At 32.8% G+C, this 22,576-nt stretch overlaps 3 protein-coding genes across 4 annotated transcripts; 1 reads left to right on the plus strand and 2 right to left on the minus strand.

Annotated features, from left to right (window-relative positions):
- Positions 1-14,422: 14,422 nt before the first annotated feature.
- On the plus strand, positions 14,423-19,404 carry LOC109165543 (NADP-dependent D-sorbitol-6-phosphate dehydrogenase-like). Of its 2 annotated transcripts, XM_019314351.1 has the most exons (6): positions 17,429-17,654; positions 17,822-17,916; positions 18,001-18,118; positions 18,321-18,453; positions 18,691-18,910; positions 19,023-19,404. In XM_019314351.1, exons 1-6 carry the CDS (start codon positions 17,522-17,524, stop codon positions 19,251-19,253), a joined length of 930 nt encoding a protein of 309 aa, XP_019169896.1. In that variant the 5' UTR covers positions 17,429-17,521; the 3' UTR covers positions 19,254-19,404. The 2 variants fall into 2 exon arrangements, with proteins under 2 accessions (XP_019169897.1, XP_019169896.1); XM_019314352.1 differs by lacking the exons at positions 17,429-17,654; positions 17,822-17,916 and adding an exon at positions 14,423-14,545 and having other exon boundaries at positions 19,023-19,395.
- On the minus strand, positions 14,888-17,150 carry LOC109165544 (V-type proton ATPase 16 kDa proteolipid subunit). The gene is made up of 3 exons (XM_019314353.1): positions 16,946-17,150; positions 16,580-16,865; positions 14,888-15,391 (listed from the first exon to the last, which is right to left on the minus strand). The coding sequence occupies exons 1-3, from the start codon at positions 17,022-17,024 to the stop codon at positions 15,259-15,261; spliced, it is 498 nt and encodes a 165-aa protein (XP_019169898.1). The 5' UTR covers positions 17,025-17,150; the 3' UTR covers positions 14,888-15,258.
- Positions 19,405-19,483: 79 nt separating the features above from the next.
- Positions 19,484-21,588, minus strand: LOC109165542 (amidophosphoribosyltransferase, chloroplastic-like). Its single transcript, XM_019314350.1, has one exon. It carries the CDS (start codon positions 21,487-21,489, stop codon positions 19,741-19,743), a length of 1,749 nt encoding a protein of 582 aa, XP_019169895.1. The 5' UTR covers positions 21,490-21,588; the 3' UTR covers positions 19,484-19,740.
- Positions 21,589-22,576: the final 988 nt, after the last annotated feature.

Consider the following 22,576-nt stretch of genomic DNA (forward strand, 5'->3'; position numbering starts at 1 on the left):
AATTAGAGTTAGCATAATTGTTAAACATATACTACGAATATGTTAAAATATATATAATATAAAGTTTAACATAAACTTTGTTCAAATAATTAGTCTGACTAAATACATAACATTCAAAGTTAAGCATCAAAGATTATAAATCAAGAACTTTAAAAATCATTTGATCAAAAAAAAAACTTAATATTCTTTTGATTATTTAGATCAGAAAAAAAACTTAATATTTCAATTATACTTTTGCATTAATATTTTTTGTATGCATTTTTTTTTTTAAAAAAAAAATCAATGATTGCATTATTGTTGATGAAAAGTATATACGCCACTTTATTACTCTTATTAAACTAAATAAAGTAGTAGCTACAACAAAAAATAATACATATGCATTTAATTAATTTAGAATTAGATGTCTATAATGCCTTTATTTAAAAAAAAAATATTCATTATAAAAAATTTAAAAATAGATATAATTTCATTAATTATATTATCTTTATTTTCTACAATTCAAATATTCATTACCTTCAAATTTATCAATTTATTATATTCACTGCATTGTCCATTGTCTTTTTTTTTTTTAATTATCTTGTAATTAAATATCAAAGTTATAATACAAAATACATTATATATATTTATTTACCAAGTATTTTATACAAATATAATAACTATTAATATTTTGTTCAATACTTTCACATGATAACCTACCACACACATCTCACAATGCATGAAACATGTAGGGGAAAACTACCACTACCAAATATCGATTAGAAAATTCAATAAATATTATCTTGCATTTATATATTTTGAATTACCGATTTAAATAAACAAATTCAATATTTATTTACATATGCATGAACATCTCCGATATAATATTGCGTTGATATACTTTGAAATACTTATTTAAAAATAATCATTGGGCACTATCCCATTCGCGCAAAGCGCGTAAAAAAATTAGTACAAATCTAATAAGAGCCAATAATGTTAGGCCCTTAACAGGAACATAAAAATATCGGTAGTAGTTGTTTCTTAAAATGAATGGTTCATATTATTTTAATTTTAGTATTTTGAATGATTTTCCTTATTTATCCTCTATTATATTATTTTCTTCTCTTAAATAACTCTATATTTCATTACTATAAACTTTAGTAACCGAATATTCCGTTAACTATTTATTATTCTAAATATACTCATTAATTTATATAAGAAATGTCTTAGGTTCGAACCCATCCCAATTAAAGTTTGCATAATTGTTAAACATATATTATGAATATATATGTTAATATATATTAAAAATTTATATATAATATAAAATTTAACATAAACTTTGGTCAAATAATTAGTCCGACTAAATACATAGCATTCAAAGTTGAGCATCAATTATAATCATAAACTTTAAAAATCAATTGATTTTCTTGATTTTTTTAAACAAATTTAGGTTACGCTTTTTTTATTTATTTATTTTAATCTTCTATTGATTATTTAGAACAAAACCTAATATTTCAATTATGCTTTTGCATTATTTGAATGATTTAGGTCATTATGGTATTAATATTTTTTGTATTTTTTTTATAATGGCACAATTGTACTTTACAAATATTATACTATTATTTTTTTTATCGGACAAAATTGTTCTTACATCATTGTCAGACGTGCGCGGCCTAACTACAAAGTTGTTGATCATAAATACATTTACACATAGACTCTAAAACGGTAAGTTAATTTTTCAAATAATTGACAATGTTAAGATTCAACTAGCTCCAATTGAACAAGTTTACACATCAGAATTTCATCAATGCATGAAAACTTCTAAAGAAACTGATAAGTTAATTTTTACTATATCATTACAACAATATCTATTGTAACAATATATTTTGAATTATTTATTATCATCCTCTATTGACAACATTTGTCATTGACAAACTCTCAAAACAATTTGTCTCAACAAGGAATGACAATTACAAAAAATCATTAATTTTATTATTGTTAATGAAAAGTATATACGACACTTTATTACTCTTATTGAATTAAATAAATTAGTAGCTACAACAAAAAATAATACATATGTATTTAATTAATTTAGAATTAGATATCTATAATGCTTTATTTAAAAAAAAATTATTCATTACAAAAAAATGTAAAAGAAATATAATTTCATTAGTTATATTATATTTAATTATTTTCTACAATTAAAAAATTCCTTACCTTCAAATTTATTAATTTATTATATTTATTACATTGTCCATTGTCTTCTTTTTACATTATTATCTTGTAATTAAATGTCAAAGTTATAATACAAAACATGTTATATATATATATATATATATATATATATATATATATATATATATATATATATATATATATTTATTTATTTATTTATTTATTTATTTATTTACCAAGTATTTTATACAAATATAATAAATATTAATATTTTGTTCAATATTTTCACATGATAACTTACGACACACATTTCACAACACATGAAACATGTAGGGGAAAAACTACCACTACTAAATATCAATAGGTGTTTGTAAGATAAAGAGTTCATATTACAACTAAAATTTCAATCATATACACAACAAGGCAAATCTAAAGCTTCATACACCATAATCTCATTGCATAATGAATCCCTCTATGCTGTCACCAGTAACCTAATTGCACATACACTACTAATAAATAAAAAAAGAAAAAAAAGACATGTACTAAAGATGAAAACAATGACAATGCTACCCAAAAGAGAATTAAGAAGAATTAGAGAAATTTAAATAAAAAAATAATATTTATTTAGACTATCGCTTTAAGACTAAATATTTAGACTAGCGTTGTTATAAAGTTGCAAACATTTATTTTAGTGACAATTATAATCAATTCTCTCATATATTATTTTGAATTTATATACTTTAGATTATCGATTTAAATAAACAAATTCAGCAGTTATTTACCCATGCATAAACATTTTCTATATAATCTTACATTGATATATTTTGAAATGTTTATTTAAAAATAATCATTGAAATTATTCGTCAAAAAGTTATTACTCTAATAAATGGAATTGATGGGTATGATTGGTGAATGTACACAATCAGTTACATGATATTACAATTAGTTAATCTTTCAGTTAAGATACACTCTACGTCAATTTAACTCTCCAAAATAATACGGAGTAATTTTTAAGTATATTTAATTAGTCTTACTGTTTGAATTATTAGACCAATAAAGTTAGCCACTAATAATATCATCACTTTTTTTTTTCTATGTGTTGAATTATGATTGGTGAATGTACACAATCGGTTACATTATATTGAAATTAGTTTTTTCTTTTTCAATAAAGATGCAATCTAGTTGATTTGACTCTCCAAAATAATTATTTTTAAAAAATATATATAATTAGTCTTACTTTTGGATTATTGGACCAATTAATAAAGAGAGAGTGGTGTGATTAATGTTATATAATGGATCAAAAGTGGTAGTTAAGTACGGGAGTGTAGCATGATTCTCGAATTACTTTATCGGTTAAATCTATCGCACAAATTTTTCATCAAGCAATTTGTCATTTTTAAATATGATTCAAAAGTGATATTTATTTAATACACACTCTCACATGATAAGTAAATAAATAAAACCATTGTTATTTCAATCAAGTGCCATTTATCCAATAATTTTTTTAACATCATTCCCCTCTCGTCTTATTAGCGCACCACGTTGAACTTAAAATAATAATTAAATTTATTGATAAGATTTTCATATATAAAAAAATTATACATTAATCATTTGTGGGCTTTTGTTTCCTGATGTCTCCAATCTATACAATGTACATATGATATGATATTGTGTGTATTAAAGTGACAGCACAAATTATAAAAAGCATTTGACAATAAAATTTAACCATTCATCATTTTTCTCACTTACTTTAACATTAAATTTATTAAAAGAAAAAGTATTATATTTTCCTTATAACTTAGTTAATGACAAAAACTTGTATGAGACACTTTAATGGGTGTCAATCCGTGAGACGAATCGGATCTTTGATTAATCAAGATCCGACCCGTCTTTTTGAATGTTACTGGCTCTATTACAATGTAGTAATTGTTCATATACTTTCTCAACCTACTGAAAAAAAAAAAAAAAAAAAACCTTTTTGAATGCTATTGGCTCTATTACAATGTAGTAATTGTTCATATACTTTCTCAACCTACTGAAACACAAAAAATCAATAATACATCCACTGAGACTCAAACTCACAACCTTCCAAATAAAAGTCCAACTTGGGTACCATTAAACCACATAGCCTTATCTTTAATATTGTTGTGTGAATTTTAAATAAATAGATATGTCTGACAAGTTGTGTTGGCTAAGCTAGAAATATGTTACATGCATCGGTCTCCTTCGAATTTGCATAGTTGCGGTTAAGGTAATTAAAATGGTTTTATACATTATTCTTGATTTTGATATCCGTTTAATCTTCTGGATAGACTAAAGTTGAATTCTTTGGTCACTTGATCAGGCCTAACCAACTTTGTGGAACAAAAATTGATAACTTAACTATTTCAAAAATAGGATCTACTCGATCCGTCCCTATCATAATAAAGTCTCATTTAATTAAAGTTCAAAAATATTAAATTTCTAATATTATTTTTCTTTTATAACAAAAATAACTATTCTTAGTCTTTTGCTCCAGCCCAACCCTTCGACTTTTTTCATCTAAAAGATAAAACTTCTTTAGCGAACGTAATTAAGATGCATGTGAACTTCTAATACAAATGTAGAAGTTATATAACTAAGTTTGACTTACTATTGCTAAAAATTAAAGATTCGTAGTTTTTGATGTATACATAAAAATTGTTTGGATTATTAAGGACAAAAATAAGAATAGGACATAAACAACCAATTATGTCATGGCTATATGGAGGTGGAGGACCAGGGGCAGGACGTAGAAAGGTCAAGGCAACTACGTAGCTAGCAAGCAAGCAAGGCCAAACCATAGGAGACACTCAACATGTGCGGTGTGTCATAGACCAAATGGTTCGACGGCGCCAACGTAACTCAACGTGGCAACCTTGTTTTATCCGCGTCTTCGTTCGCCGCACACTGGTTGAATATTTGACTGAATCACTAATTATAGTGACTTGAACGCGGGGTTTGCTCGCACCTTCGCATGCAAGGCTGCTTCTTATCCATGTTCTAGGATTTGGTTGGTTATTGAGATATGGAATTCAAATCCAAATTTTTACACTTATATTAAAATATATATAATACACGTTTTTTTATTCAGATTCGTTTTTCAAATATTTATTATATCTTAGTTGATTTTTCAGCCATTTGATTTGGACATTTTCAATCTATTACATTGAATGGAGTCAAAGCGTTATTCTTCGTCAGTGTGATTAGAGTGACTCACCCTAATTCATGTAATAATTTTGTTTTTATATTTTCGTGTATACAACCAAAGAGAAAAATTTTGCAATCAAATTGTCGTATGTATTTTGTAAACAAAATAACATCATAGTTGATATTGTTGCATCTTTCGCCACCCATGCTCAAGTATTGATAATTTTAGAGGGACATTCTCCCTCCCTTCACCGAACTTTGATGGAGGGTGTGATGAGATTTTTACATCTAAGGTGTATATCAATAGTAGGTTGCGTATCATCATTTTTTTGTTTGTTGAAATAGAAGATAATTCCATAAATATTTATATGCATTTTTTTTAGACACATCTCGAATAGATGGATAAATAAATAGCCATATTTGTTTCTTACTTTTAGCTACTTGCATCAATGGGTCCATCGACTAGAGTGAAGTAAATGCATTGAATGTATTAGATTTAAATTTCAAGAATAAAACAAAAAGGAATAGTACGGAGTATCATAGAATATATATATATATATATATATATATATATATATATATATATATATATATATATATATATATATATATATATATATATATATAGGTCTTTCGAGAAATTATTTTCTTATTGATTTAATGAATGGATGGATTGAAGTTGTCAAGATGGACGCTTTTAGAAGGTAGCGGGCAGGTTAAGAACTGAAGCAGTTGGAACCTGCATATAAAATCAAAATTGTCATCCTTTGACCAACTTTTTCATTAGACGATAGATAGGAAACATTGCACTTAGAACCAAATTGATTTGCCTCAATAAAGTTATTGTAATTCGGATTAACATTATGTCCTATAAAAACCCAACAAATATCTTAAATGCAAATAATTAACGTTGATGACCTTAATAGAATTATTGTTTGTCCAATTATTGTCCCCAAATCCTCGGCATTACCCCTCATAATCGCCTCATAGTATTCCATCGGTTCCTTCCTATTAGTTACTAGTAAGAAATATTCTTTTAAAAAGAGTGAAATATTATTTTTTAAAGGAAAAAGGGTCAAATATGCCCTCGAACTTTAACTTAAAAGTCAATTAGGCCCCTAAATTTTTTAAAGGTGCAATTACACCCATCAACAATTCATTTAAGTGCAATGAAGCCCAAAAACAAATTAATGACCTGCTATCACAGGTCATTAGGGTTCAGGCCACCTTCCGGCGAATTTTCCAGCAAAGAAAAAAAAATGACCGGCGAAATTTTTGACAAAAGAAGTGACCGGCGAAATTTTTGGCAAATCTGGGTCGGTTGCTGGTCACCTTTTTTTGGTCGGAAAATTTGCCGGAATGTGGCCTGAACCCTAATGACCTGTGATAGCAGGTCATTAACTTGTTTTTGGGTTTCATTGCACCTAAATGAATTGTTGATGAGTGTAATTGAACCTTTAAAAAGTTTAAGGACCTAATTAACTTTTAACCTAAAGTTCGAGGGCATATTTGACCCTTTTCCCTTTTTTAAATATTCAAATGTTAACTTGGTGGTTGGTTAGCTGGTAATTAATTTAATCAGGTCAAGCATCAACTCGATCTAGAGCTTTAATTTGAGATTTTGTAGGTGCGACCTAAGCTACGTTATATTAATTCAATTTGTTTAAATAATTAATAATATCTCGATTTAATTTAATGTAACTTACATATTTCACCCTCTTGTTTATATGTTTTTAACCTATCAAGGCATTGTAAAATTTTTGTATACTATAAAACATATTAATCGACGATAAGTGTTACAAATCATAGTAGATTATACAAGATTTAGTACAAATAGTAATATTTTTATTTATTTATTTATTTATTTTGCTATAAACATGTATGATATGCATTGTGTTAAAATTTATTAATAAAAGACCATGGATCATTAATATATATATATATATATATATATATATATATATATATATATATATATATATATATATATATATATATATAGAATGATGAGAGAACTTGTAGCTACTAGTTGATGGTGTGCACCGAGTAAATTTCGTTTTTTTCATTTCTATGTAATAGTCCGTAAATCCCACGTGATCTTATGGTACAAGAATAATATTTTATCCACTCAATCACCCATCTTCAAATATGAATATTATTATATTAATAATAATCAAACTCACGATCTTATGGTCTAAGAATTATACATCACTCACTCAATTATAATTTTCCCTGCATTAATATTGTTATATTTGGCCAGGCCATTCCACAAAATATACGGAGTAATTAAAATTTTGTTGTCTGATTGGATACTTAAATATTCTGAATTTTTGGTGGGGGACTGGGGGTCACTTCACAAAGGACAAATGCTCATTGCTATGTTGTCGATAGATTCTTCAAAATTTTGGGATTCACGTGGCCGGTTGAATGATACGGAGTATAATTTATGTTTAATAATATTATATTATAATATATTTTTTAATTTATGTTTTATTGTTATGTATTTATATGTTTATTAAGACAATTAAAACAAGACTAATATTTTACCTAAATTATAATTTTAACAAAGTTATTTACATTGTATATTAAACTAATTAAATTTAAACTAATAATTTTTTAAATTTTTAAAATAAAAATTATTTTAGTGTAGAATAACATTTGGTGTAAAATTGAGTGTAATAGACTAGAGATGAATAGAATTTGATGTGTAAGAATATTTCTTTTGATGTGATATTTAGTGTAAATTTTTGTGTGTTTTGGGTTGGAGATATAAGGATAATGTGCATTTTAAATTTTGCATAATAATTACATGTATGGGGAATAATAAATTAAATTTGATAGGAACTTGTACACAAATGTAATGAATAACAAATTACAACTACCAAAAGTTAACCACAATTAGTGTTGTTTCTAATTGTAGAATCCCGATACCGTGCCTCTACGGTCTCTTAGACGCTCCATATAGTCTACAAGCTCTATATTACCACGTACATTACACTGCTTGCTATACAGAAAATGACTAATTCGACCATTTCTTTGACTTCTTGACGGCAAGTACCTTTCTTGGCTTGTTGGGGTTCTTTTTCCACTCATTTTGCTCCACCTCTTTTAAGTTGTGTCCTTAGGCGATTGTATGCTTAACTTGGATCACGCTGCTTTCTTCCTATTGAGCCATGTGCCATATCTGTTCAGTGCTTAGGTATAACTACTACTTCGACTCATGCATGTTCATCCGTGGGCTCATTCTCAACTAACTATGAAGACCCTTCAATTTCCTAACTTAGGGTGTGTTTGGTTCGCACAAGAGAATCGGAATCAGAATGTGAATCAAATACTTGGTAATGGTAATGGATTTTGGTGAAAGTATTTCCATATTTGGTAATACGGTGGGATTGAAATAATTACTAATGTTTGGTTATGTATGACACTATAATGAAAACAAAGGTTTTAAGAATACAAAAATTAAAAATTAAGACAATTGATATCCAAAACACCAATATGAACCAAAAAAAAAAAAAATCAAAAAAAAAATCTAAAAGTACTAATCCAAACTTAAAAATCATATTACCAATAAGATGATATGATACTCATTTTTAATTAAAGAATGTGATAATTGTGGTTTAAAAAATTATCAACCAAACATTACCTATGATTTTAATTCTCATCCCTTATGTGTAAATCCATGAACCAAAAACATCCTTAAATTATATTTTTTTTCTCGATGAGCCTCCATAGACCTTCAGGTATGAGTCTCGTTACTCATATTTTTAACAAATATATAACGAGTTGCAATAAAAAATATCCCATCATAAATAACAAAGTTTTTTTTTTTTGGTTTAAATTTTTTTTTTTTTTTTTTTTTTTTTTTGGTTTAAATTTGTTTGAAGTACCCGTGAATCACTGAATCGTGATCTTGAAAGCCAGATTATTTCAGAACAGTCAATCAGTCATGAGCAGTAATCAATTATTGAACACAGAGAAAGAAGGCAGTCAAATTAAAGTAAAATGAAGGTAGTGGAGGATAGGGCCCTTTTGACTATAGCAATCATTTGTGATATATGCAATTCACGTGCATTTGCATGTACGGAGTATGCAGTGAGGTTTATATACATACATACATCATTAAACAAAAAACAAAACAAAAAAAAACATATCATTAAACCTACATGTTAGTATGTTACCCATCTAAGAACAACTTTAACCGTGTAAGATTTTTAGCAATTTTTGCAATGAAAAATAAGAAAGAGAGAGAAGAGAGATGAAAAAAAACTATGACAATATTTTTTAAAAATAAGAATATTAGTGTACGTGTTAGTTGGGCGCGAAAAGTGTTCCTAACACACCTTTACAATAGTCTTTTATCAGTTTATTCTAATTTTTATGGGTCTTACAAAAATTTAACTTTGCAAGAGAAATAAAAATTCAAAAATCATCTCCTTCAACCGTCCAAAAAACCCATCCGAATTTTTGTTTCTAAAAAAATTCCTCTTTGGAATGATCTAAGATTGCAATGTTTATTCTAGCTACCTTACCAAACTTGATATATATTACTTTGATTGGGAGATCCTTTGAACTAATCTTTGAAATCTAAATTGTACGGTAAACAATTTTGGTACCGTCAAGTATATTAATCTTTTACACTTATATTATAGTAGAAAATGGCTATCTTTGGTACCGTCAAGTGATAAACGCTAAATTAAATTTGTAATTAATCATGTCTTTAAGTAGTAGGCAATAAGTCTTTGATATTGTCCTTAGCAAAGCAGCATACGTCAAGTCATTGAATGAGTTGCTAAATCTATGACCTTAGCCTAGATAGGGATGTATGAAGCATCCTTAGTAGGTGTTGTTGGTCAATAAATTTGAACCTTTAGTAACTGCGTATTTTATTAAGAAAATACTTGGTGTACTCTCATTTTAAACTCCGTACTCCCTCTCACATGCTTTTGATGTAGATCAGATCAGACACTTTTCAGATTAAAATAATTTATAATTACATTTAAAATAATAAATTCAACCGCTTAAGATAATTGGTAGACAGTTTTCTAATGTTAAAGAGTTTTGTATCAAATTTTGTTAAGAAATTTTAATTGAGACTCGCTTCTTTCCATTACTCCGTAGCTTTTAAGTTTATTCGGACAATGTAACAAAAGCCATTACCTCCGGATTCTTTTATTTATTTATTTATTACTCCGGCATTATTATTATTATTATTATTATTATTATTATTATTATTATTATTAATTTTGATTTTGATGTTGAACTGGATATCTGGGAATCTAATTCGACCTCCTTGGCGCTCACCGGACGTTAACTGTTAACAGAATATTCCTTCTGTGTGTAGCAATACAGTTACTTCAAAAACCTAAATGCCTAAATGCCTAAATGCCTAATACAAAGCCTTGTTTGGTTGAACAACTAAGAATAACAAAAAGAAAATGAAAAGGTTAGGTTGGCCTACACGAACACAACACAGTATACCCCGAAGAATCCCCAAGAGGCAACATCTCTTGGTTACTAGGATTATCCTATCCCCAACAGATCTCCCATCTATGACTAGACTAATTCCATGAAAGTAACTTCTCAAGACACACCATTCCATTTCCTTATATTCTATCTCAACACTTCTATTTTTCTACACACACACACACACACACACACACACACACACACATATATATATATATATATGATTTATTATAATATTGTTATTATTTTATTATTATTTATCATATCTCAATCATGTGTACTTGTGTAGTACGTAGTGATATGAATTTAATTAGACACACACAACAATTAGAAAATAGTGATTATATATAGCAAGCTGATGTGGCATTATAACAACCACAATTTACCCCTCTCGAATATCACTTTGGCCCGGCCCAGGCCATGTGCGGCTAGAGCGACGGCACAGGGTCCCAAATTTTTTGAGGGTCCAATTTTTTTAAAAAATAATTTTATATATAATTTATTATTTGTATACTTGATAATTACTTGTTAGAATCCATTAGTCTTAATTGTAATTGAAAATAAAATTTTAGAAGGAATTGAAATCGAAATTTTGGAGAATATTTTTTTTTAAAATTTAAATATGCATGAAAAATATCACTTCTAGATTAAAATTTGAATTGTATTTTTTTTTTCTTTGTTGAATTTGTATGCACTATATTTGAAAAAAAAAATTAATTTTATTTTTTTTTTGGTAATAGAATACAATAACTCAATTACATCAGTCATAGATATTTTCTAGAATTCTATATTTATCTTTCAAAAGTCTTTTTAGATTATGTTCCTTACTTTTATAAATAGAGATATCTATGTATCAATATAGCGATCTTCCCTTATGTTCGTGTCTCTCTATTATTGTATTTGACTTTCTCATTTTACATTATTACATTTAGATTGCATCTCAAAACAAAAATGATGAAGATCTAAATTAAACTATTAGACATGACTCCTAATTTTAATGAAACCGCCTTAACCTGGGGTACTACTTAAATAAAAATAGAGATTATAAAATGTTAAACCTTTTCCCCTTTTCAGAAATAAAAGAAATAAAAGGATGAAACTTTTGAAATATAATTTTTAAAAACAAATATGCTCTCTTTGCTCACCTGTAATTACTTTATAAGAAAAAAATTAATTTAATTTTCATATATAATAGTTTATAGTGTCTAAAGTTTGAAATCGTTTCCTTTGTCTTCTTTTTTTAAAAAATCGAAATCATGAAATTAGTAATTTATTTTTGTAAAGTTTAGCAACAACATTAAAAAACATGTTTCAGCAAGAGCAAGTAGCGCATGCTTCAACCTAATTAATTAATTAACATTGAAACCTAATTTAGGATAAAGCACAAAAGAATTAGATAATAATGACAGTAGTTAAACCATGAAGTAATAGCCACAAATCCTGTGCATGTCACTTTTGGGCACTGCTGGATTGATCAAAAAGATGACTACGAATTAGTTAATGTTATTCCTTATAGCTTTCTCTTTTCCACAAATAAAAGAAACCAAAGTCTAGCACTTTTGAAATATAAATTATAAAGTTTAGATGGCTCTGTAAATCACGAGGTGATCTGTGTTTTTCTCTGTCCGTTTAACGGTCTTGCAGGTCCACCCGACTAATCCCCGTTCGCTTAGAGAGGCCATGGAGCTGGCTCGTCCACCTGACTAATCCCCGTTCGCTCAGAGAGGCTATGGAGCTGGCTCATGGGGAATCGTCGCTTGTGGGAATCGATCCCGAGTTATCCTGGGAATTTACGCTTATAAGTTTGCATCGTCCACACAATAAGGTTAAATTCATACCTCATTCTTTTTATGTCCTTGCCAGCAAAACAGAGCTTATGAATATATTATGGGTTGGTTAACCAGTTAAGTTATGTCCAGGAAATAAATTCAAGTTTATAATATATATATGAAAAAAAAAATTTTAGTATGATTCACCTTTTATATGTGACTTGTGGGTTATCATACATTAGTGAAATTAGGCATTGTCTAAAATGGAGTATGAAAACAATATTAATTATGTAAAAAACAAAACCAACAATAATGACTATTTTCATATAATGAGGTCATTGAGGTGAGACACAAACCTAAATGTTTGTTAAAACACAAGGTTGTTGGAGCCTTCGTAAACAAAAAAGCTAACGACATGGTATGTACGTGAAGAAGGATCATATATAGTTAAAGTGTTTAACATCCTTTTCCTAACCTAATTTAATTTCGTATAAAGGTGTCGGAAATTAATTAGATAGAGTCGTGAGTGGTTAAGGCATGACCTAATTTTTTCCGGTTTATGGGACAGTGACCTAATCTTGATAGAAAATGGTTTGGAACCACATGGGAGAAAAATGTATGCAACGGCAAAGCCATGTTATTTTATATTATCTATATCCTCATCTTCTATAATATACCAATACAAATTGATTGACAGGGCATCATGGCATGTCCGTATGCTGGAGGGTGCTTGAAATTAAATCACATATTTAAATACTATTGACTCTATTACAAAGTAATATTTGTAAGTCAATATCTACCACTGGATTCGATCATGTGACCTTCACTCAAAGAGAGTGATGGGAGTGTTATTTGAGCACAAGATGTTTGACAAACAACTTGTAATAACAATTAATTAAAATGTTAAGCCCGGGAGCTTAGCATAATTCATTCGTCGTATGACTTAAAAGTCATGATTGAAGGTGGTGGCAGAGGAAACATGTATGGAAAAAGTGACTCAAAGATACCAGAAGGTTTAGATTGGGGTGCACAACTATACTCACGATTTACATCCACAAAGGCTTTAGGGGCGTGCCCTGGAATCACTTAAGTATAAAAAAAATTATAATTAAATATTTAAACTCAATTTGTCTCTTTTTTATTCTTTAATTAATGACTACTGTTATTTCATTTGTTTGGGATTTATTTAAAATTAATTAAATCGTTAGTAATAAAATCTATATGCAAAATTTTGAAATTTAAGTAGAAAACTTATACTGCAGGATTGAAGTAGAACAGTTTTTCAAAGAGCTAAATATAGCAACTGATACCCTTATTGATTTCTCCCTTCAGGCAGAACATGGTATGAAAGTTTTTGAAATTTGCCCATAATGTCTTACGACAGTGCTTGCAAATGATGCTGGGAGGCATATATGGAGCATCCCGCGGATCAGGGATGTCATCGTAAGGGCCTATTAATTAATTAATTAATATTTTTTTTTTTGGTGCGCAAGGTCCCAGAAAGGATTAGTAAATTCTTCTTTATTAACTTTTATTTATTTTCAAGGTCTCTCTTCCTAGGAATTAAATAAATAAAAAAATTACTCCGTATTACATATTTTGTTGATGCAAACTCCAAACTCTTATTGGGCCTTGTAGGCTATTTCTTGTTTTGCAATATTAGGCATGGGGCTCATATATATTCCATTAAATGGGTTATATAGAAGTGTATGGTGGACCAAATATACATCACAGACCTATAAAACCATAGTAATTCTATCATAATATATATTGAGCTACTCCTTATTTCATGAAAAGAAGATAATGCCAACCATAAATGACCAAACTTTTGTATTGTCTATATACAATATGTGGCAAATTTTATTGTTGCTTTGTATTGCATGCTTTCTGCACCTCACTACAAGAATGAAGGAGAAGTGGGGGAGGCACTTGCAGGGGCTATTCAGATGGGGCTTGTCAAAATGGAAGATCTTTTTATCACAACCAAGGTTTAATTAATTTAATTGGTTCCAACAATATGATTATATTTGAGAACCAAGATTATATGATATTTAAAATGTATCAGACATACACGAGTTAGGGCAACTCCAGTCATGTTGGTACCTCATTCCAATGCTGGGTTATTGTGTTAGTGAGTTTAACTAATTGATAGCATTAGCTGATGGTAGAAAACTGTTTGGTAAATTAGCTAAAAAACTAATCGAAAAAGCTTAAACTAATAAATCAAATACTCGTGTTGATTGTTTAACCAAGTCAAATAGCTAATAATGGTAAGCCAAAATTAGCTCATAGGCTAACTATTTTACACAATAGGGCAAAAAACTCAACTCTTATTCTAAGACCATCCAGGATCTCTATTTCTCCATAATTATAGTAACACTGAACAGGTTCATACACCACCATGCATTCATGCAATGAGTAAAATAAAGTAGGAATCAAATAAATATCATAGGTGTACAGATCAGAGCTCAAAAGGGGGGAAAAAGGGTTGTACATAATTCAGAAACGATATATAATAACCCAAAAGTACTCGCTAAAGGGAAAAGACCAGTGACTGGCTTCATAATTAAGCTTATTCCTTATGACTCTTAATAGTGCCAGAATGAAGAACGACAACAAACCTCAATAGCTTCTCGTACGTGCTTCATAAAAATTGACTTTCTACCACAGCCTTCTAAGGACATAAATCATATCCTCCTTTTTACTCTGCTCTAGACTGCCCAGCTCGAGAAGACAAGATAATGCCGACGATGAGACCATAAAGGGCCAAAGCTTCAGCAAAAATGAGAATAAGGATCATTCCAACAAAAAGTTTTGGCTGCTGTGCATTAGCCCTGCAAGTTATAACTTTAGTTAGAGCACCGCCACAAAACTGTTACAACCTAAAATTCCTACTGCAATCAATTCGAAACATTTTTGCAAGCAATTCGTATCTTTAATTTTGATCTACAGATGTGGTTTAACAGAGCTAGAAGCTATGGATGAAAATCTCAGTTAGCAATAGAAGAATTAAAACAACATGAACCTACTTCCGATATGCTCTAAAATTTTCTGACTCCCTCTCTTTGGAAAAAGCAAGAAAGTAAATTTATTCTGCAGTATAAAACTTGCACGCACCACATACTAATTCTCCAGAATAGGTGATTATAGATATTTACACTGCACATTGCATATCAAAGAAGGGAGCCACAATAACCTCTCTTAATAGGGTGACTGGATAAGTGTTCAAGCTTTCCACACTTCTAGAAACATTAAGACCAAAAAGGGGAAAGCTAAACACCTATAATACAACATTCTTTCTCCAACAACTGATAATCAACGAAGCCATAAAACTACATTGATGTTTTTAGATTACAAGGAATGGTAGACACATATAGATTATAGAGTTCTCTATTAATCTAGTATTCTTGTTGCAAGCACCCAACACTATTCTCAAGAATTGAGAATTCGGGGCAACCCGGCCAAGTTGGTAAAGCTGAGGCCTTTGACTTGATAACCACAAGGTTATAAGTTCAACTCCCAGTGGGAGCAACCCCTCCTGGAGTCCTGGTCTTCTTGGTTTGAGCCTTTCAGGTAGGGCAACCTAGACTGGTTTAGCTCTTTACGGTCCTTTGAATGAATGCATAATTCACATATAACTACAAAAGATTCTTATAGACACACAACCATTTATACCCTAGTGCTGCCATTATTAGATTTAGATCTGAAATCCATGCAATTAAGAAAAGAAAAATAAGAAGAAAGATGTAGCATTCACCATCAGCTAAGTAATAGAGCCACTATTACATTACCCATAATTTCTACAAAACAATATGGATGAGTTCAAGTATATAATCTATTCCAATATAAGGGATATAGTTCATAAGATAATTCTACCTTATTTTTATCATTGAATGAGACCTCAGAAATTCAGAATGTCATGTATATATTTTGAATGTTGTCTCAGTAAGATTCAGATAAAAATTTTGGAGTGCATAAAACTAAATTAACAGAATAATACGCAAAATCGGAATGATGAGCACCTGACACCGGCATCGCCAACGATTCCGATGGCCATTCCGGCAGAGAGTCCGGCGAGGCCACAAGCGAGACCGGAAGAGAGATGTGCATATCCATCGAATAGGTAGTAAGACTTGGTTTTGGGGTTAATCCCAGTACTGATGATCACAGCAATAATCAATCCGTAAATACCAAGCACACCAGCCATAACCACCGGCACGATCGACTTCATCACAAGCTCCGGCCTCATCACTCCCATCGACGCCACTCCGACGCCACTCTTCGCCGTTCCATAGGCTGCTCCCATACCTGAGCAATCAATCAATCAACACATATAATTGCGTATAGAAATCAAATACAGGTAAGAATTGGGTGAAAGAGATGCATACAGGAGAAGACGAGAGCGGCAGCGGCGCCGAGGAAGCCGAAGAAGGGAGCAGTTTCATCGCCGCTGAAAGTCGAAGACATTGTTCGGATCTTTTGATGGGATTTGGGATCTGAGATTTAGCGTCTGAACTCTGAACAGAGAGAGAGGTCTTGAGTTTTGGGATATAATAATAGATGGATCTCTCTCCACGATATTGTTCGTGCGAACGTATAATTCATGTTGGATACAAATGATAGCATTATTAATAAATGCAGTCCTTGTCGGACACGTGTCCCCCGTGCTTTTCTGAGATCGGGCCAGATTTATGTAGTTTGGGCATCCCAGTCTGTCGGCCCAAATTACAAAGTCCAATATGAATTTATCTTAAATGTAAATATTTGATCTTTCGATTTATGCGCATATTCCTCGACCTCGTTCCCTCCGACATAAGAGGGGTCTTCAGCTGATCCACTTTGATTCTCTAGTCCAAACTCAATCGGCCCAAACCAGTCAAGAATCTTGCAGCACCCTTTTTTGTGCTTGCTTACAGAGAGAGACGTGTAAGTTGGGAAGAGGAAAGAAGTGAGGATTTGAAGAAATGGCGATTACTCTGAGCAGCGGCTTCAAAATGCCGGCGGTTGGCCTCGGCGTTTGGCGTATGGAGGGCAAAGATATAAGGGATCTCATCATCAACGCTATCAAGATCGGCTACCGTCACTTTGACTGCGCTGGTGATTTTTTTTCTTCTTCGTGATTTCTATTTTGCTGTTTTCTCTTGATTTAGTTTCAGTGAATTGCTGAAAATTGTGGTTTATAACATGAAAAATGTGCGTTTCGCTTTATCATTTGATGCATGATTTGGTTGAATTGGAGAGTGGGTGCTTTGTTTTGCTTTCAGCTGACTACAAGAATGAAGCGGAAGTGGGTGAGGCACTGGCAGAGGCTTTTCAGGCGGGGCTTGTCAAAAGGGAGGAACTTTTTATCACAACCAAGGTTGGCTCCGAGAAAACCATAAGATTTGTCTGCCAATTTTGATTTACCACATTTGGGTAGTAATACGATGATGTTTTTTTCCAGCTCTGGAACTCAGATCATGGTCATGTTCTTGAGGCTTGTAAGGACAGTTTGAATAAGCTGCGCCTAGAGTATCTGGATCTCTACCTTGTTCACTTCCCCATAGCCACTAAACATACAGGTGAAAGATCATTTTGTATTGCAGATTATGTGCCTTTTTCGCACCTCTGGAAGTATCAGATTATCCCTGTTTAATTGCATGGAGGGATTTCTAGTAACTGAGAAAGTTTTTTTTTTTTTTTTTTACTAGTGACTCTGTTACAATGTAGTATCTGCTCATAACTAAGAAAGTATTTAGTATTGATATATTGATTTCCCTGCAGGAGTTGGTGCGACCTCAAGCGCCATAGCAGATGATGGTGTTCTGGATATAGACACTACTATAACATTGGAGACAACATGGCATGCCATGGAAGATCTAGTTTCCAAGGGCCTGGTTCGCAGTATAGGAATCAGGTAGACTTTTTTAATCTACATGTTTCTAAGGATTTGGCTTGATGCACTCAGTTTTATTCATTTCTGTTGCTGCTTGGTGTGCTCAATCCTGCATAAAATGTTGTCCAGAAAACCGTACTTTTAGATACTACTTATAGTATTACACAAATGGGGATCTTTTTACTTGATACAATTGCATTTTAATATTGAAAGAAACTTAAATGTATTTTGAGTATAACAATGGCAATTCATGTGCAGCAACTATGACATTTTCCTTACCCGGGATTGCTTAGCATATTCAAAGGTTAAGCCTGCTGTGAATCAAATCGAGACACATCCTTACTTCCAGCGTGATTCACTTGTCAAATTCTGTCAAAAGCATGGAATCTGTGTCACAGCTCACACACCTCTTGGAGGTGCTGTGGCCAACACTGAATGGTTTGGTTCAGTATCATGCCTGGAAGATCCAGTTCTTAAAGTAAATAATCTCTCTTAAATATATTTATCTTATGAAAAAGCTGTGAGATTTGTATTGTTCATGCAAATGGAATGGAGCCAGTACTGATGTATCTTTGTTTCTATTGCACAAGGGCATAGCTGAAAAACATAAAAAGACGGTGGCTCAGATTGTGCTGCGCTGGGGCATCCAGAGAAACACTGTCGTGATTCCTAAGTCATCAAAAGTTGAAAGACTGGAAGAGAATTTCAATGTTTTCGGGTTTGAACTTGGCAATGAAGACATGGAGCTGATCAAGAGCGTGGACCGTAACCATAGGACCAATCAACCAGCAAAGTTCTGGGGCATAGATCTGTATGCCTAAATTTACTTTCTACTCGTTTTTGTCATGTGACTCACTGTTTTAGGCATTGCCTTGAATGTTTGTTCTTTGTTCCTCAGATGATTCTGTAATGTCAGACTATGAAATTGATTCCTAAGGCAATAACATGAAATTGTTCTGAGGTTACAACTAAGAATGGTGTTTGTCCCTTTGTCTCTGCATAAGGATTTCCAAAAATACTAAAAACAGGAGGTGATATAGAAGGAACTGCATAAGAAAGTGACATTTAATTTTGGTACATTTAGAATTCATAACCTTTTCAAGTCAATCCATTCAATCTGGGAAAAGTTAATCTCTAGCCCCAACATTTAAAACACTAGAGACATACCAAGATTCAAGAATAGGTAAACAAATTCAGAACAGTGAGATCTTGACAGAATTGATCCCATTTGAGTATAAAGCAATCTACCAACCCTTCCAACTGCAGCTTGGATCTTTATCAACTCATAACACTATATGTAGAAACCGACTAAAGTTCAGATGTTGCTATCACCTCTCCATTTTCATTCAGCATCTTAGTTTTGTGTAACCAGCCTCCATCAATAGACCCCATATTTCCACTCAATCCGTCATCCATGAAATCGCCAACCCTTTTCACCTTGCCTGTTGGCAGCACCGGGTAGCTCCCAGAAAAGCAAGCGTAGCAGAAGTTTGGAGAGTCGGTCCCTAAATGTTTCTTCAAGGTATCAAATGACAGAAATGCGAGTGAATCTGATCCAATAAACGCCCGGATTTCTTCCACAGTCATCCTATTTGATATCAGCTCCCCTGAACTAGGTGTGTCCACCCCATAATAACAAGATGCTATAATCGGAGGACTAGCAATCCTCATATGAACCTCCTTGGCCCCGGCCTCCTTCAGCAACCTAACAATCTTGGAAGAAGTGGTTCCCCTCACAATCGAATCATCCACAACCACAACCCTCTTCCCCTCCAACACCGCCTTCACGGGTGAGAGCTTGAGCTTCACCCCGAAATCCCTAATCTTTTGTGATGGCTCGATGAAAGTTCTACCGACATAATGTGACCTTATTAGCCCTTGTTGAAATGGAACCCCTGCTTTAGCAGCATAACCAAGTGCAGCCACAACCCCAGAATCAGGAACAGCTATCACAACATCACATTCAACAGGGGATTCACTAGCTAGAATTTCACCAAATTTGTGCCTAGACTCATACACAGACCTCCCAAAAACCACTGAATTTGGAAGGGCAAAGTAAATGTGCTCAAAGATGCAAGCTTTAGACTCTGGGTGAGTCATCAAGCAAAGGGATTGAAACCCTTCTTTATCCACCACCACCACTTCACCGGGATAAACCTCTCTTTCATATGTGGCCTCAATCAAGTCCAAAGCACAGGTTTCAGAGGCAAAAACCACGGCGCCATTGCTCCTTCTACCCATCACCAATGGCCTAAACCCAAAAGGATCTCTAACCGCGACTAGCTTATCCTCAGTCACAAACACCAAAGAATAAGCTCCCTCAAGCTTCTCACACGCTTCCACAATCCTAAGAATAAAAGGCCTCGCCTTTGATATCGCAATGAGGTGAAGAATCACCTCTGTGTCGGAGGTTGTATTGAAAATTGATCCATTTTCCTCAAGAGCAGCACGCAGGGCTTCGTAGTTGACTAGGTTGCCATTGTGGGCAACCCCGACGGAGCCAAACCTATAGCTCGCAACAAAAGGCTGAACATTTTTAAGCATGGATGAGCCAGCTGTAGAGTACCTGACATGTCCGATGGCCATTTCACCGGTAAGCTTGTCGAGTTTGGATTCGTTGAAGACCTCGGAAACCAACCCGACACCCGTGATATGTTGAAGAACGTTGTCGTGGACCGAAACGATGCCCGCCCCTTCCTGGCCGCGGTGTTGGAGAGCATGAAGAGCCAAATAGCAGAGGCGGGAGGCCTCGGGGTCGCCGTAGATTCCCACAACGCCGCACTCTTCCCGGGGACGGTCGTTGCGGTCCTCGTCAAAATAAGAAGCGAATGAATGGTCAGCAGGTTCGTCCTTGTAAACCGATCTGACGTCGGTGACGGGGTTCTCCGAAGCCGCCGCCACGACGAGGGGTTTTTGGGTGGTGGGGCGGCATGGTTTTGGGATGGTTTTGGAGCAGAGAGAGTATGATCTCGAAGAAGGGAAAAAGAGCTTCTCTAGCGGTGGCGTAAGCGGAGAGAGATTAGCGGCGGCTGCGGTGGCGTAGATGGAGAAGGCCATGAAGAGAAGGCGGGGTCGAGGTCTGACTCGTCTCAATGTGGACTTTGAATAGCCAGACAAGCGCGGCTTTAGCTTTGGTCTTTTATGCTCCCAGAAGATGAGTCCTAGGAAGACTATACTATTTGTATTAAATAAATCTCCATTTATGAATTATGATGACGAGGCAAAGTTAGCTACTTGAGTACTTGATTGTGTAGTTTAAAAATATCAATCATTTCGATTTTATCAATCAAAAAGTTACTGAGTGTCTGAGTAATAATTGAATTGTCTAACATTTTAAGTTTTCAATTCTCCTTCAATTATGTAGTTAAAAATTTCCGTCAAATTATATGTAGTGACTCTTCCATATGAGAGGTAATGAGATTGAGTCTTAGTGACCCGCATGGGCAGCTCAACGGATCACAGAGGTGAAACTTTGGAAGAATGATCAATGATCGAATCTCACCAGCAGCAGTGTGGGGGGCCCTTAGGGTTGGGGTTCAGCTTTTTGGAAGAATGAGATTGAGTCTTAGTGGAAGCACTGTTCTACCATGTAATAGAGTCACTAGTACTCAAAAAATTTAGTTAAAAAATATCCGTCATTTCAGTTTTTTTTTTTTTTTGTTAATTTTTTTCTTTTTCTTTTTTTTTTTTAAGAAAAAATGGTCAAATAAGCCCTCAAATTTTATCTAAAAGTGCAATTAAGCCCTTCAACTTTAAAAAAGTTCAATTAAACACTCAAACTTGTCAAGATAGATCAAATAAACCATGTTTACCGGTAACCAATAGGTTACTGGTTATTCACCCCCTAGATACGGCCACCTTTGCCGAAAAACGACGGTCACCTTCGCAGGTAGTTCTGCTCCAACGAAAATAAAGAATGCAATCACTCTGCCAACAAAAACCAAGATCCATCAGCTCCAACAAACTGCGGTTTATTATAATTTTCATCGGAGACCAAAGTTGTAATGGACTTCAAAGCCGGTTCATCCGACAGTGACTCCAGTAGGGTGTTGAACAGTGAAGATTGCAGCATCCACTATCCGTCATTGATGCCACCTAAAAGCCCCACCAGTCCGGTTACGTTGTCTTCTCCAATGGAGAAGAC

This window comes from Ipomoea nil, unplaced genomic scaffold (genome assembly GCF_001879475.1).
Source record: "Ipomoea nil cultivar Tokyo-kokei standard unplaced genomic scaffold, Asagao_1.1 scaffold3069, whole genome shotgun sequence".
Classification (NCBI taxonomy): Eukaryota; Viridiplantae; Streptophyta; class Magnoliopsida; order Solanales; family Convolvulaceae; genus Ipomoea; species Ipomoea nil.

Coding starts and splice junctions, on each gene's coding strand:
- LOC109165544 (XM_019314353.1), bottom strand. CDS start 17,024: ATGTCTTCGACTTTCAGCGGCGATGAAACTGCTCCCTTCTTCGGCTTC. Junction 16,866..16,945: donor TGCCGCTCTCGTCTTCTCCT/GTATGCATCTCT, acceptor TTGATTGCTCAG/GTATGGGAGCAGCCTATGGA. Junction 15,392..16,579: donor GTTGGCGATGCCGGTGTCAG/GTGCTCATCATT, acceptor TATAACTTGCAG/GGCTAATGCACAGCAGCCAA.
- LOC109165543 (XM_019314351.1), top strand. CDS start 17,522: ATGGCGATTACTCTGAGCAGCGGCTTCAAAATGCCGGCGGTTGGCCTC. Junction 17,917..18,000: donor AACTTTTTATCACAACCAAG/GTTGGCTCCGAG, acceptor GTTTTTTTCCAG/CTCTGGAACTCAGATCATGG. Junction 18,119..18,320: donor CATAGCCACTAAACATACAG/GTGAAAGATCAT, acceptor ATTTCCCTGCAG/GAGTTGGTGCGACCTCAAGC.
- LOC109165542 (XM_019314350.1), bottom strand. CDS start 21,489: ATGGCCTTCTCCATCTACGCCACCGCAGCCGCCGCTAATCTCTCTCCG.